The sequence below is a fragment of the Perca flavescens genome, chromosome 10 (assembly GCF_004354835.1).
Source record: "Perca flavescens isolate YP-PL-M2 chromosome 10, PFLA_1.0, whole genome shotgun sequence".
Classification (NCBI taxonomy): domain Eukaryota; kingdom Metazoa; phylum Chordata; class Actinopteri; order Perciformes; family Percidae; genus Perca; species Perca flavescens.
In genome coordinates this window covers 4639906-4655758 of record NC_041340.1, presented here as the reverse complement: position 1 = coordinate 4655758, position 15853 = coordinate 4639906, and the positions used below count along the sequence as shown (strand labels likewise).

Sequence of the window (15853 nt, the reverse complement as noted above, 5' to 3'; positions counted from 1 at the left end):
CGTAACTGCGTCGAAACCACGCCAATATTCACAGATAAAAAGGACAAAAAGAATGCTGAACATCTCTCTCTCTCTCTCTCTCTCTCTCTCTCTCTCTCTCTCTCTCTCTCTCTCTCTCTCTCTCTCTCTCTCTCTCTCTCTCTCTCTCTCTCTCTCTCTCTCTCTCTCTCTCTCTCTCTCCCCTGCAGCAGGAAGGAAACACTTGGCCCACTTTCTCTCTCCAGCTCTACCTGCAGTCTCACACACTGTCAGCTCAGATTTCCCTGAGGGGCCTAGCGAGGGCAGCAGGTTCACCGGCACACAGCAAGGCACTGCTGGCACTGCCAGGGTGGGAGGTTCAATTCCCTGTGCTGCTCAGTGAGCACGGCGATTAGAGCTGCAAAGATTAATCAATGAATCAATAGGTTGTCAACTACTAAATCAAATCGGCAAACTACTCTGATAATCAATTAATGGGTTTGAATCAGGTATAGAATTCCTGATTCTCTGAAATACTCTCTGATTCCAGCGTGTTAAATGTGAATATGTTCTAGTTTCTTCTCTCCTCTGTGACAGTAAACTGAATATCTTTGAGTTGTGGACAAAACAAGACATTTGAGGACGTCATCTTGGGCTTTGGGAAACACTGATCCACATTTTTCACCATTTTCTGACATTTCAGAGACCAAACAACTAATCCATTAATGGTTGGATGCATATACAAATCCCCAGTTATATGATCTAACTGTACAGGCAGACATTTGCTGCTGAAATGCCAAAGTGTAGTCAGCAGTAGCTTACGTTCCTTTGAATTTGAACTGTAACACGCTTAACAAGTAGCTTTGCTACTACTTCATGTATTAGCATTTTAGCGAAGTACAGCTGCAACTAATTTAAAAAAACGGTTGGATCAGACACATTCTGTGATGTATCCTCCATCAGGGCAGGATAGATGTCCCACTAACCTTTTAACATTTAACATAGATTGTCTTCCATCAGCTAGACAGACTGTATATTCTTTCAGAGAGGGTTTCTTTCATCTGTCTTCCAAAAAGATATGTTGGGGTTTCTGTCGAATAGGCCTGCAACTAATCATTATCTTCATGTTTTGTCTAAAAAATGTTAGGCCTGGTTACAGTTTCCTAAAGACGTTCCATTTACTATCACATAAGACTGGCTACATCTACACTAGCCTACTAAGTTTTGGTTAAAAACAAATATCTTTCGCTACGTTTAGGCCTCGCGTCCGCACTACTCCGGCGTTTCCAAGCTCCTAAAAGTGAGCCATTTGGAAACATTGCTGCCCCGGTTTTGGTTTGAAAACTCCGGGGTTGCTTTTTGGTCTGGACGGACACAAACGGAGACCTTGGAAACGACGACGTACGTCCACCAGTCTTATCGGTTAGGTAGCTAACATACCTTTCACTAACAGTTCCACCTTGTCGTCGCTCCAAGCGTATAAATCCCTGCTCTTACTTTTTACCATTGTGGGTTTTTCTGCAAAGTCTTTTCTGTATTTTCAAGTTCTACATCCATGATTTTCAATCAGAGTAATGTCAGACAATCTGCTTCTTGTTTACACCGGCACGCACTGGAGCTAAAACTCTTGTGTGGACGGAGATCGTCTGAAATAATTTTAACTTTGAGAGCAGCGCAAAGCAGCGCTAGTTGGCCGACACCGCTCACCGTTCTAATTTGAACCCAAAAAAAAATATTTTGCATAGGCTAAGAAAATAATGTTTGCTTTCGGTAGCATTTTTTATGGTCTCATTTGTCTTTCACAGAGGAGCTGACAAAACATTACGGGAGTTGTAGATGTTTTATAGACCTTTTTCACGGCAGACATATTGACATGTCACAGTAGGAAAAGCACAGGTGTATTCAAAACCATTACTGATGGCTGCATTCCACTTAGGAGAGGTCCTGGTATTGTGCATGCTGACTCACTGAAATAGCTTACTGGGACACTTGATGGAACTGAGCCATCGTTAAGGTTATCCATTTCAGCTGTGCTTTTCCTACTATGACAAGTCAACATGTTTGCTGTGAAAAAGGTCCATTAAGAGGGTTGGATTTAAATTCCCAATTGAAAGCAAAAGGGGTCCCTTTATCTTTATGTAGGTTGATTTGATATAAGCGAGGTATTCACACACGTGGGTTGGGGGCTTTAAGGCCCTTGTACACCTTTATGGGTTAGATTTGTTGCAAACTGAATGAGCAAGGCAGGGTTAGCTCGCTCTATTCCCTCGTTGTAGGTCATCAGCAAACTCTGTGTGAGGGTTCAGCTCCCTGTTTAACTCAAGGAATAAAGCAAGGCACTAATAGGCTGCAGGTTTAGGGGCTTATTCTTACTAGCAAACACTTCAAGGGTTTGGGTAATTAGGCGACGTAAGGCATTATCACCAGAAGGAGTTGTGGGTTGAATTCCCACTGTATCCATCCTTATATTGGGGGTGTTTATGGGGTAAAATCCTGCAGCAAACAGCGGGTTAGAGGCAGCTGATGGAGTAATGAAGGTTTCGGTGTAAAGAGAAAATCTATTCAGATGTATAAACTGCTGAATATCAGTTCAAACCTGAGGCAGGCTTTTTTTTCTGTGTATGCAGAGACATGAAGTCAGTCAGACATTTAGCCCAGAATGAGCCTGTCAGCCTCTTTACACTCAGCACATTTCTCTCTAAAAAGGCTCAAATCTGTCTAGAAATCATGGAACTTCCCCATGAAACCATCAAAAATATGTCTGGGATAGGCCTAATAGCACAAATGTCAAGTATAATGTATCCTCTCCGCTTAAATGTCGAGGAGAGCGACAATATTCTAGGGAGGGGTCCGGCTCTTTCATGTCTACAATAACCTCCAGGAGAAGCCGACCGGCGAATTCTACCGGCGGAAATCAGCCTGCAAAATGTCCCATCTGAGCCGGAAAGACATGCATCTCTGTGGGCACATTCAGAGCGCTTTACCTGCAGAAATAAATCGGATCAGAGGCAAACATTTGACCTGTTTTAGGTGTTTCTTTTCTTCTTTTTTTATCGGCTTACCTCTGTTCGCATGTGCGCGTCCCTCTCCTCCTCGCATCCCTCCATCTGCGCGGATGAAGAGCACGGAAGCATTTTCAGGAAAAGAGTGATCCTATACTCCCACCTCAGTCTTTTATTTTATTTTTTACTAAGCAAACACGGTTGTTGAAAAGACAAGAGAGCTACACAGAGGTGTATGTTATCTTTTCAGCAGCACATGTCTGGATCCGAGCCCATTCTTCTTCTTCTTCTTTTTTTCTTTTCTTCCAAACACATGGGATGGAGAGGAGCTCGGTGCGCTGCTGCTTCCTCCTCCTCCTCCTTTCACTGACAGCATCATCTGGCTCCCCTGAACCCCTCCTCCCTCTCCCTCCCCCCACCTCCCTCTCTCTGTGCTGCAGGCTGATCGGACTAAACCATTCGTGCACAGAGATGTGATGCTAGAGAAATGTTCTGCAAGGATTTTATTTACCCTATACTCATTTTGCTTCGTTTTGAGCCTAATTTTGCTTGCACGTCTCTCAATTATTGACCCCTACTATTATAGTCTTGGTCAACTTAAGGCCCCCATTATGGGAGTCAGGGTGCGTTCAAGTGTTGATGGGAAAGTCCGAAATGCGGTGATTCAGCCAGCTGTGAGACCAGCGTTGCGTTCAAGCTAAATTTTGTGTCAGTTTAACCTCACATCCAGGGGCGGGGCTAGAAGGGGGGGAAGGGGTGCCCCCCCCCCACCACCCTACCACCTTAAATATAATTGCCCCCCATTTCCATTGGCTCCTACTGTGACGACTATCCAAAATGCTGATACCGTGGAACCAGCACTGGAATGTTTTTTGATAAAGTGGCAGACTGAGAATATATAATATGTGTATTGTATTCAGATAAACAATTTGTTCAGATACACAATCTTCTGCAAGGATCTTGTGAACTCATTCTGCTTCGTTTTGAATTTAATTTTCCTTGCATCGTCTTCAATTAAGCCCTGACATTATAACAATGTGATGTTACTTTAAGGCCCCCATTAGGGTAGTCAGGGTGCGTTCAAGTGTAGATAAGAAATTTCGAAATCCGAAGGTTCAGTCAGCTGCTAGACCAGCGCTAGCAGTTTAAAATAAGCAATAACCTCACAGCAATACATCTTTTATGCTATTTTCAACACTTTTGAGGTATATTTTTTTAAGTTGGCTGATTTTCTTTTTAATAATGTTTTATTTAGCTTGTTTGTTTTTATGTGCAATATATTACCAGACTGATTGCTTTTGTGTCTTTGTATGTCTCTTAATATCGGCCTAATAACCAATCACCATTAGGCCTTTTTGAAGTATAATTTAGGCTACATACAGCCTGCTGTTGCGTGTGTGTGTGTGTGTGTGTGTGTGTGTGTGTGTGTGTGTGTGTGTGTGTGTGTGTGTGTGTGTGTGTGTGTGTGGGAAATAGCTAGTGCCCTTTATATAGATCTGTATTAAAGGGCACTAGAAATAGCTTTTCTACAATGACATCTAGTGTCCATTACTTGCAACTACAACCACAGATCCTCAACTATTTTTTAACACAATTTGTATTTATTATAATTAACATTTTGGCCTAAAGGAAAATAAAATATATACAATATAATAATAATTGTTTACCTTTAGGAAACAACCAGACCTAACATATACCGTCCAGTATAACAACAGTAATAGGACACACTGTTTACTTTCAACACAATGATGATATATATATATATATATATATATATATATATATATATATATATATATATATATATATATATATATATATATATATATATATATATATATATATATATATATATATATATATATATATATATATATATATATATATCTACACAGTGTAATAAAAAGGCTAATGCTTCTGTCCATTGTGCTGTTTTAAATTAAAAGACATAGTCAGAAGTGTAGTCAGGATTTTAATAAACACTGATTAATAAATTCACAAACAAATAGGCAGCATAATAAATAACAAATAAATAAGTCTAAAAATACAATTATGAATCAACTAATAAGAGCGAATAAGTAATAAAACATGAACTACTGAGTCACACCAATGCAACCCCCCAAATACAATAAAAGGGTCTTGAATATTTTAATTAATTGTATTTTATTTTACCATATTTTATTCCGTTGACTGATGAATTACATTTTTTTTTTAAATATCGATAAATAAAAATCCTCAAATTAAGGTCTAATGTTTAGCCTTCTTCGACATTTTAAATAAAAAATATTAAGTAAAAAAATGCAACCTCCATGAGGTAAAGTGTGTTTAATGTTTTGATTAGCCAAATTGTTTTATATATTCTATATTCCGTTGTCTGTAGTAGTCTAAAGCAGTGTTTTTCAAATGGGGGTATAGTGTACCCTGGGGTACACTGGAGGACTGCAGGGGGTACGTGAGCGCTTTTTTTTCTATGTTTTTGTTGCTGTTTTTGAAGTTTGTCACTTTTTAAAAGTTTTTGTCACTTTCTGTCACTATTTTCGACCTGTTCTTGCCTTCCTTCCTTTTTTTCTACTTTTTCTTTTTTTCTCCAAGTCTGTCAAAGTTTCGTTCTATTTCAAAAAACATTTCTGCCTTTTTCAAGGCTTTTGTCACTGTTTTCGTCAGTCGCTGTTTTCTAAGTTTTGATACTATTTTCCACCATTTCCTTCTTATATATATATATATATATATATATATATATATATATATATATATATATATATATATATATATATATATATATATATAAAATATTATTTTGTTGTTTTTAGCGGTTTAGCCTGCTACAACATTTAAAAAAAACACACATTCAATACAAAAACACAGATGGCCACGTGACTTCAGTGTATATGCCCTCTTTTTATTTAAATATATATATATATAAGATATAAAATATAGTCAAATGAAGTCACGTGACGCAGGTCCCTCAGCGGTCACGTGACACACTGTAAACACGGAAGTAACTTCAGCAGAAGATAAAAAAGAAAACAACGCGGCCGTTGGCTTCACTTTCTACCTCGGTTGTGTTCCGTTAACGGTCGGCTGAAGCCACAGCGGAGCGGACCCCCACCCGGTTTGTGTCGCTGTCTGCGCGCAGAGACAACACGATGGATAACGTTGTATCTTTCACGGTGACGGTAACATTGAGCCTTTTTATGGCCGTATCTCAGGTACACTGCAGCTCCTCCGGACTGAGGAGAGTCACCCGGGCACAGGTGAGACCGTCAGTAGAAGAGACCTTCTCAATGGGGGTCCATTGCTAGGCAACAGCCTGACCCCTGGTCAGTTAGCTAATGTCATTCACATGCACTGCGATGTAAGAATGTAAGGCCGCTGATAATGTTTATGTTTACAGCTGTGGAAGGGATACTGTTACTGTTACGTTACTGCTAATACTACCGTAATACTGCTAATACTTCCGTAATACTACCGTAATACTGCTAATACTACCGTAGAACAGCTAATAAGTGTTATGTGTAGGGAAGTTAGCTAAGTTCACCAAAAGTGGTTTGACATGAATAGGTCAAAAGGTCAAGCCGCAAAGCCTAATAGATTTATAGCATGTTTTTTACATTAAAAAATATTTTTAAAATGAAAGGATTTTTTTTTTTTTTTTTTAAATAAGCTTTGTGTTCTGTGTAGGGGAGTTAGCGGAGTTCATCAGAAGTATTTTGACATGAATAGCTCAAAATGGCAAGCCGCATAATAGATTTTTCGAATGTCCAATATCCAATGTCCAGTATAAAACCAACTTTACCACGGTAAAATAGTCACAGTTAATCAGTTATACCTATATAAAGAGATAGATCTATCTAAATTGGTTAATGTTACATCAGATTAGATTAGATTAGATTAGATTCAACTTTGTCATTGTGCAGAGTAAGAGTACAAAGACAAAGAAATACAGTTTGCGTCCAACCAGAAGTGCAAAAAAGACATAGACAGGTGGTGCATAGACAGGGCAAGAAATTATAGTGCAGTTTAGTGGTATACAGTTGGTTTGCCGAAGGTGGTTTGGAGTAATATAAATTAAATATAAATATGTGCAGTGTATTAGCAGTTACCTTACAAGAGCAAAATAAATATGGCTGTGTAATATGAACAATGTATGAACAACATGTACAGATATGTGCAATGTAGTAGCAGTGACATTATAATAGTAGTACGAATAATATAGATATATGCAGTGTGTTAACAGAATATATTATAAGAAAAACTAAATAAATATGGATGTTCAGTATGAACCATATAGACCGATATGTACAGTATGTGGAGTGTGGTAACAGTGTTACATCAGAGGAAAAAGCACATGAAAATACATGATAAATAAACAGTTTACAAGACAACATATTTAGGCTTACTTAATGTATAGAAGAGATGAATTAGCAAAGCAAATTTATAAAAGTAGCCTAAGTTATTGTTAGCGTTTTAAATTCATGTCTCCTTTTTATTTTGGTGATGCAAAGCACATGTTAGACACTGTGTTAGAAACAAACATGACTGATTACTTCACTCAGATCTCCAGTCTGGGCAAGTTGATTCTCATATGGCGATTAACTCAAACCTGTCTGGAAGGTAGAAAAAACACTAATCCGACATGCTTCATCATTTTCGGACACTTTATAGACCAAACAACTAATCCATTACTTGAGAAAGTAATCAACAATGAAAATAGTGGTTAAGTTGCAGCCCTAATTGATTTGTATTGTGATTCTGCTCGTGAACTCTGCGTGTTGTGGACAGGTTCTGGGGTTTGATTGGAAGAACTGCGGGCAGCCAGATGATCCAGCTGTTCTCAAGACTCTGACTCTGTCTCCGGACCCGATCTCCATCCCCGGAGACCTGACGGCCTCCGCCTCTGGATCCACATCTGTGGAGCTGTCTGCTCCCCTGGCTGTGAGTACTCTTTACTTAGGGCTGGGTGGTATATCCATATTTTAAGGTATATCGATATATTTTCAAACAAGAAGGAAAAACCTGTATTTGTGCCAGTGTTTCCGCTGGTAACGCTCCAGTTTGGCAGCTGCGATTGCGAAAAACGCAGAAGAACAATAGTTAGGCTACTGGATGTGAGACGGCGTCTGGACCCGGGGCAAGAGATGTTACCCCTGACCAGATTATCATAGTTTATAAAAATGCAGCGCAGTGACAATACATTTCACGCACCAGACGTACTTTATGTAATGCTGCTGAGCTGCGGATGCGCATTGAACCCGCGCTGGACCCAGCCCCGGGTCCGAAATTAACACTCGCCAAGCGCCAAATGCGGGTACATTTTCTGTTTTGGCGAGTTCAATGCGGGTAGTCACGCATTGCCAGACCTTCCTCCACAACGCTGCGGAGGAGGGTCTGGCTAGTCCACAGCATTCCGGCATATCATAATGGGGGGGGTCTGGGTGTCCTCCGGCAGGAAAAAGACTTAATTTGCTGCATTCTGATACACTTTTTTTGCACCAATTTACGGTGGAAATACCTTTTTTATTTAGCCTACGCGAAGAAAAAAAACACAGATGACGATTCAAAATGTACCATAATTATAATAATAATATAATGTCATTGAACATTTTTAAGTGGGTATATGGAAATCCTGGAGCTATCTTACTGGTTATACTGCATATTGTAGACTACACCACTGAGCGTGAAATTCATCTCTCAGAACTTGTTTTCGCTGACACAGAGGCCTCAGTCTCTAAGTTTATAGATTATAGGACACAGTGTTGCACAACACTTGTTTAACTTGTCTTGTTGAATAGATAGTCTGTCTGCAGGGAGCCGGTTGTTGGCTGTTCTGTAAGGTAGAAGTAAGCGTGTCTGGATCTGCTGCTGATCATGTGAGCAGGTCAGGCTGCGTTGTGTACACTATTCCATTATCAGTCAAGAAAATCAATGCGAGCGTCAAAACTGACTAACTTACATGAGTACATGATAGGGCTGGGCGATATATCGATATTATATCGATATCGTGATATGAGACTAGATATCGTCTTAGATGTTGGATATCGTAATATCGTGATATGACATAAGTGTCTTTTCCTGGTTTTAAAGGCTGCATTACAGTGAAGTGATGTACTTTTCTGAACTTACCAGACTGTTCTAGCTGTTTTATTATTGATTATTTATCTAAAATCTAAGTGTGAAGATATTTTGCGAGAGAACTGTCAACTCTAGAATATATCGCCGCAATATTGATATCGAGGTATTTGGTCAAGAATATCATGATATCTGATTTTCTCTATATCGCCCAGCCCTATATTAGAAAATATGGGACGTAGAAATAAGTGCTGAAAATGTGTAGAAGAAAAATTTAACAATTTAAAACGTTGGAAAAAACTAAAACAAACCTTATGGCGCTTTGATTTCATAAAAGGTACTCCTGTTGTTATACAGTATTTATGTTCACATTTTATTGTTATTTGAACAGCTGAGCATTGAACCAGGTGAAGAAACATGTTTATTATTTATTCATTTGATTTTGCAACTGTTCACTGAAATAGCCGGTTTCTATGAAATGAATGATGTGACATGTCATATTTGGCTTTGACTTTGACTGAACATTTGCTCTCACTTTGCGGAAAAAATATCGGGATATATATCGTATATCGATATTCAGCCAAAATATATCGGGATATGACTTTTGGTCCATATCGCCCAGCCCTAGTACATGACTCAGACTCAATGATTGTAATGTCCTTTAGCAAGTTGTCGCTTTAATTGTCTGCTCTTCCAATGTTCTAGGCACACATATGGAAATAATGTTTCAAAATGATGTGAAAATGCATTTTCTTTAGTTGAAAGATCTTCACGTTTTTCTTGAGGGAGGACCGCTGAACCCAAGACATTTCAGGCCGTCACGTTGGGCTTTGGGAAACGCCGATGCACATTTTTCACTTTTTACTTCACTTCATTTCCTGACATTTTATAGATCAATCAACAAATGGATTAATCAAGAGAATAAATCGGCAATGAATGTAATCGTTAGTCGCAGCCCTGAAAAACCGTTCAGTGTTCCATGAAGAACAAAAAAAGCAACGATTTAAAAAATGTTTTTTTCTCAAATGCTAAAACACATTTCACAAACGTTTCCTCCATGTTCCCCAATGTCTAAACACAACACCCTTTTCTAAAGCTACATAAACACAACCACACCTTCTCACTTCAAAACTCAAACTTTCACACCAAAAGAGCAGCTCGGGCCCAGGATGGTGTTGTTGGCGGTCCAGGAGGATGTCTTTTAGCTCCTCTAGGAAGGTGAGAAGACGATGGGTGTTGTAAGACCCAAGGACAGCAGGCCGGTGGACAAGCCCCTCCAAACCCATGGCCGCACAAAGAGTAATATTTGAGAATATGAGCTCTATGAGTTCTTTTGCAACTTGTGTTTTAGCAAAGAAAAATGTGTTAAGATTTATGAGAACGGAGGATTGTGTTTTGTGAATTGTGTCTTCATATGAAATGTGTTTATGATATTGGAAAATGATGGCTAGATTTAGTATGTGTTTAGACAACTGGTCATTTGGTTTAGAGGATTGGCTTTTGTGTTTTAGCATTTGAGAAAAACTGTAATTTAAATATTTTGGTTTGGCCGTGTTAGTTTAAACTGAGATTAGTTCTTCTACTGGAGCTAAAAACACTTGTGTGCACTGAGATCACGTTTGGCTCAAAACTCTGCTTAAAACCCAACATGTAGATATGTAAATGTTGCCTCAATTATGCCTAATTATTCTTGGCCTTGAGCATTTAGAATGCAGCAGTATCAAAGTGTGTTTTTAGGTTTATTTAAACCCTTTTTTTTTTTTTTTTTTTTTTTAACTGTAAGATAAGATAAGAGTTGTTTAAATGGAGTCATGCACAAAAGAGTCCAAGGTTGGAATAGAACACCAGATGCTGGTATTTTATATTTAACTAAGACCACAGAACCAGCCGGAAACACGGGCATTTGCTTTAACTAAATTAAAGTTTAACTGTTAGTCATCAAGCGGAAAAATGTGTTCGATAATAATGATGTAATCAGCTGGACTGTAGATAACAGCGTGACGCAGCCAGCAGAGGAAACAAACCGCACTGATATTCTCTGATAACTGTGATAAAAGTGTGTCCTTACAGACTTCAGACCAGGATCAGTTGACAAACAAGGCCTAAGGTAAAACTATTGAGATCATGATCATTCTGAGCAATAATTAAAAAGTCGCAGCATTTGATTGTTATTTTAACAGCGAATTAGTAAAATGCTCCACACTATGCTTGTTACACACATGCCTAAACGTAACTAGCTCCCTCTCTTAACCTTTACTACTACTACTACTACTACTACTACTACTTCAAAAATGCGCCCGTTACTTTAAAAAGTAGGGTCGCATGATTAGGGCTGGGTACCGAATTCAAAACGTTTTCAACAGAATTGCCTCTTTAGGATTGAGTATGGAAAAATGCTTCGTTCTTCAATATCCAGTTTCCTCAGCGTCTGTGAGCCAATAAGCATGCAGCATGCTTCTACCAAGATCTAATAATAATGGTGATTGGCTGTCTAACGTTACACTTCGTTACTTCTCTTAATCTACACATTTCACGTTTGATTTTTAACCGATTGATGGCGCATCGTTACATTCATACTGTCCGTTGGAAGGGACTTAACCACAGCTGATTGCAGCCTCCGTTCTGTAAATAGTTCCCACACAGTCTTTACCAGAGAAAAAAAACCCAGATGGCGCCGATAGAGTTTGCTTCCTGTTTTTATATACAGGCCTGCGAGGTTACGGGAGGTTACTCCTCATCATCAACACCTGGCAATAAGATTGTTATCAAGTCTCACTTCCCCGTCGGTAACCAGACACGTCCTCTTTTGTTGTGTTGGGACTTCCTCAAAAGCTCAACTCGTGGCTCTTTTCACACAGACTCGTTCCTCCTGTTGTTGTTCTTTATTGCTTTGATATGTTTATTACATCGTCACCATGTTCCCATCTTTTAAATTATATTGTTATATCACCCTTTTGTCACTCTGGAGGTCTCACATAATGCAGTTTATTATTTTATTATGATAAAATGTTTTTTTCCCCCCTGATATTTAAGGAAAGCTTCAGTATTTGTTTTCAGCAACGTGATGTGTTTTTTAATTTGACCCTGAATCAATCTTTCCTGCAACCATATACAGTCGATTTCACATGTGAGACATATTTGGCACACTTTGGGCGGCAATTACAGTCTCGGAGCACTGAAAACACTCAAAAATGTGTTATTTCCTTCACATCATTTGATTTGATTTACTATTTTTGACATTCCCCAGTCCGTTCTTCACATAGCTCTGAGGTAGCAAGCTATGAAATATTAGTTTGACAAGCATTCAAGCCGTTTCAAGAACCTGAAAATGTATTTTTATTTGACGTAACATTGCAGGATTTTGGATGCAGATCTTCCAAAACTGTCCACCGGAACCTCTAACGCTGTTTGTCTCCTCTCCGTCTGTCCCCCCGTCCCCAGCTCAACGTGACCCTGGAGAGGGAGGTGGCGGGTTTCTGGGTGAAGGTCCCGTGTGTGGAGGAGTTGGGCAGCTGTCACTATCCGGACGCCTGTGCCATCCTGAACCAGCTGGTCCCGCCGGGTCAGGACTGTCCCGAGCCGCTCCACACCTACGGACTGCCCTGCCGCTGCCCCTTCAAAGCCGTGAGTCCTTTCACAGCAACACATCTCTGTTTCCCTGCTGCTTTCCAAATGATCACACAAAGAGAACCTGCCTTCCATAAAAGCGGAAACCATTTTAATTTCAGAACTTTTGCCGTAGCCTACCTAAGTGGCCTTAAAGGGATACTCCACCGTTTGTTGAAATAGAGCTTATCACGGTCTCCCCTAGCTGTAGATAGGTGGGCCAACGCATTTTTTGTGCATGCATTGTTTTAGTCCGGTGCAACATCGGCAGCACCACCGCTAGTTAGCTTAGCGTAGTGAATGGAATCCTATGTTGCCGGTTAGCATGTTGTGAGTAAAAGTGAGCCAACAAAAGACAAAAAAACAACCTAATTATTTGCACTGATACAAAAAATGCGTTGGCCCACCTATCTACAGCCAGGGGAGACCATGATAAGCCCTATTTCAACAAACTGTGGGGGATTCCTTTAAAGGTGCTCTAAGCGATGTCACACGTTCTTTTTTTTTACTACTACATTACATTATATACATTTTTTTGTCACATACAGCAAAGCTCTCCTCCTTATTGAACATGAGTTACAAACATAAGTGTAAAACTAGTGGTGAAAAGTTGGAGTGAAGTTGGCTTAGAAGATGTATACTTTATGCTTTATGAAACCTAACAAAACAGACCAGGTCAATTTTGTCCCGGGAAGACAACACAAGGGTTGAATAAGAGAAAATGTTCTTATACTGTATATTTTTACCGTAGGTACACACAAAAGCTAGCTGTGTCGGATATTGCAATGACGACAACAAAAACGAAACATTGTGCAGCCCTAGTCTGAGCTCCTCTCTCTCTGTGTCAGCAGGGATCGTACTCTCTGCCTCAGTCGGACTTCTACCTGCCCGACATGGATCTGCCCTCCTGGCTGACCAACGGGGACTACCGTGTGCAAGGCGTCCTGGGCAGCCAGGGCAAAGAGCTGGCCTGCCTCAAAGTGGCTCTCTCCCTTCACTCCAACTAAAGCCCAACACGGCGGACGGTCGGGAGGTTTCAGGTGGTCGATTATTTGCACATAGAAACGATTTGAAAATTTGGGAAACGAAAGCAGAAGTTGCACAAAGTTCTGAAACTGCTGAAGCTCACAGTCAGGGGTCTGTAACAATGTTTAGATGTGAGCTGACGATGAGAGAAAACAAAACGGGGGGGAAACATTTCACATTTCTCCTGCACGATAACATTTTTGGGAAAACAAATCTATAATATAATGCGAGAACTTCTGCACGCTAAACTAATAATAACACACGGCAACATCACCTTTTTAATTAAGTTGCTTTGTGACTAAAAGTCAAAACCATCTTAACATTATGCCTTTTTTAAAGAAATCATGTTCATATACTTTCTTTGTAGGGATAATTACAGACTCTCAGATTCTCTTATAGGGAGTTTAAAGATTATTTTGCCAATTTTTCTGCACACAAACGCCAACGTGCCTCGCTGCTGAAGTACATTCTGGTCCACTCCTCCTCCTGTGCATTTAGGTTAGAGATGTTCCGATTCCATTTTTTCATTCCCGACATCCCGGCCGGGTAAAAATGTACTTTGGCGGGTAACATTTTAAAGTTACTAGCCAATTTGGCCGATGACGAATGAAGCGAAGCGTCTGTTCGTTTGAATCGGCCGTCTGCAGAAACGAGCCGACAAGTCAGCGTTTACTGACACGTGGGTCTGTTTTCTGCCGAGACATTTGGGCGATTTTGTGCGTGTGTGTTTGGCTTGAAAACGTCTTATTTATCTGGCAACACTGCTTGTAGTTCTAATCCTACATTTCCCATGAGCACTTTGTCGTGACGTGTCAGACAACCGTCGGCTACTTGGCTAGCGTGCGTTATCGATAATGAGCTACGCTGAAACGGTGAAGGCAAACGGAACAAAGCGAAAGTAAACCAAGGGATCATAAAAGTGAATTTAAAGCCCTGCCGATACCGAGTACTGATCCGATACCAGTGTGTCATATATTTTATGTTTTAACAGCTGTAAACTACTGTCCCTGTATGGATGGGATATGATTCTTATCGTTGTTGTCGGCCTGGCTCAGGTTCAACTTTTTGCGAAACTTTATTTTATTGACGTCATTTAAAATGAACATGAACAAACCACTTTAAAGTAGATTTTTTTCCAGGACAAAATTACATGGTATCTGATTGGTGCATAAACTCCAGTACTTTCATATACCGATACTAGCATTTTAGGCGGTATGGGAGGCTTTACAGATACGGATATCGGAACATCTCTTATTTAGGTCACTGAGACACTTTTTTTTGCTCTGAAAACTCAATTCTGTTTGGGGGATCAATATATGGAATTTGTTATCTACTGAACTTAAAAAATGATCCTGACTGGGATCATTTTAAACTTCATCTGAAACTGTTTTTGAAGAGGGAGCAGTCATGTAGTTAATGAATAATCTGATGCTCCTGTTTTATGGTGATTTATTGAATTAGTCTGTTTTGTATTTTCTTGTGAGTTTTGGCATTTTAAAGTAGGCATCTATTGATGAGATTGTGTTCTCTACTGTCTCTTTTAAGTGTTAAGTTCATGGAAATAAAATGGATAGAAAGGCCATTGCCATTCTAATCAGCGTATGTAGCAGTGTCACTACCCGATGTGAGTCGCGCATGCTCAGATTTAAACGATTTACAGCATAACGTGCCATACTGAAATTTGTGAAATCCGTAAAATTTCTCTTTACATACAATAACCGAAGATGGAAATAATTTCTAAAACGTTGTAGCTATATATGATTGTTTTATTGCTAACGTTAGCTCAAAACGCCATTCAAGTGACAGCCTTTGTTGTTTGATTGCTAACTTGTAGCTAGCAGTCATTTAAAAAAAACGTTTTAGCTATGTATGAATGTTAGATTGCTAACGTTAGCTCAAAACCATAGACCGTATATTGTAGGCTAAAGTGACGCATGCGCAACTCACATCTGCACTCGACTCACATCGGGCAGTGACACCAGAATGGTCAGAGTAGCAGCGGAGTAGTAATGGTGCGTTCTTTTTGTCTTGTAAACGCGACTAGTAGCTCGAGTGTGACGTCACATCCGTGTCAAAAAACGAATAACCGCGGGTAGGCTACTGCTCTGCTTTCTGCTCAAGACTCGGCCATTGTTGTCATATAGCAACCAAGCGTCTCTAGCCAATTTCAGCTGCACAAGCTACAAAATAAC

The 15853-nt window shown here is 39.8% G+C and overlaps 2 protein-coding genes across 2 annotated transcripts in view; one reads left to right on the top strand and one right to left on the bottom strand.

Moving 5' to 3' along the window:
• The window catches only part of shtn3 (shootin 3), a 47787-nt gene extending 44484 nt beyond the window's left edge, over nt 1-3303 (bottom strand). Inside the window, exon 1 of the mRNA XM_028590182.1 lies at nt 3021-3303. Coding sequence (XP_028445983.1) covers nt 3021-3092 — 72 coding nt within the window. The 5' untranslated portion in view covers nt 3093-3303. The remainder of the gene's footprint in view (nt 1-3020) is intronic.
• A 2654-nt stretch (nt 3304-5957) lies between these two features.
• Nucleotides 5958-13965, top strand: gm2a (ganglioside GM2 activator). The gene is made up of 4 exons (XM_028589565.1): nt 5958-6214; nt 7743-7895; nt 12471-12653; nt 13487-13965. The coding sequence occupies exons 1-4, from the start codon at nt 6107-6109 to the stop codon at nt 13640-13642; spliced, it is 600 nt and encodes a 199-aa protein (XP_028445366.1). The 5' UTR covers nt 5958-6106; the 3' UTR covers nt 13643-13965.
• The last annotated feature ends 1888 nt before the right edge of the window (nt 13966-15853 follow it).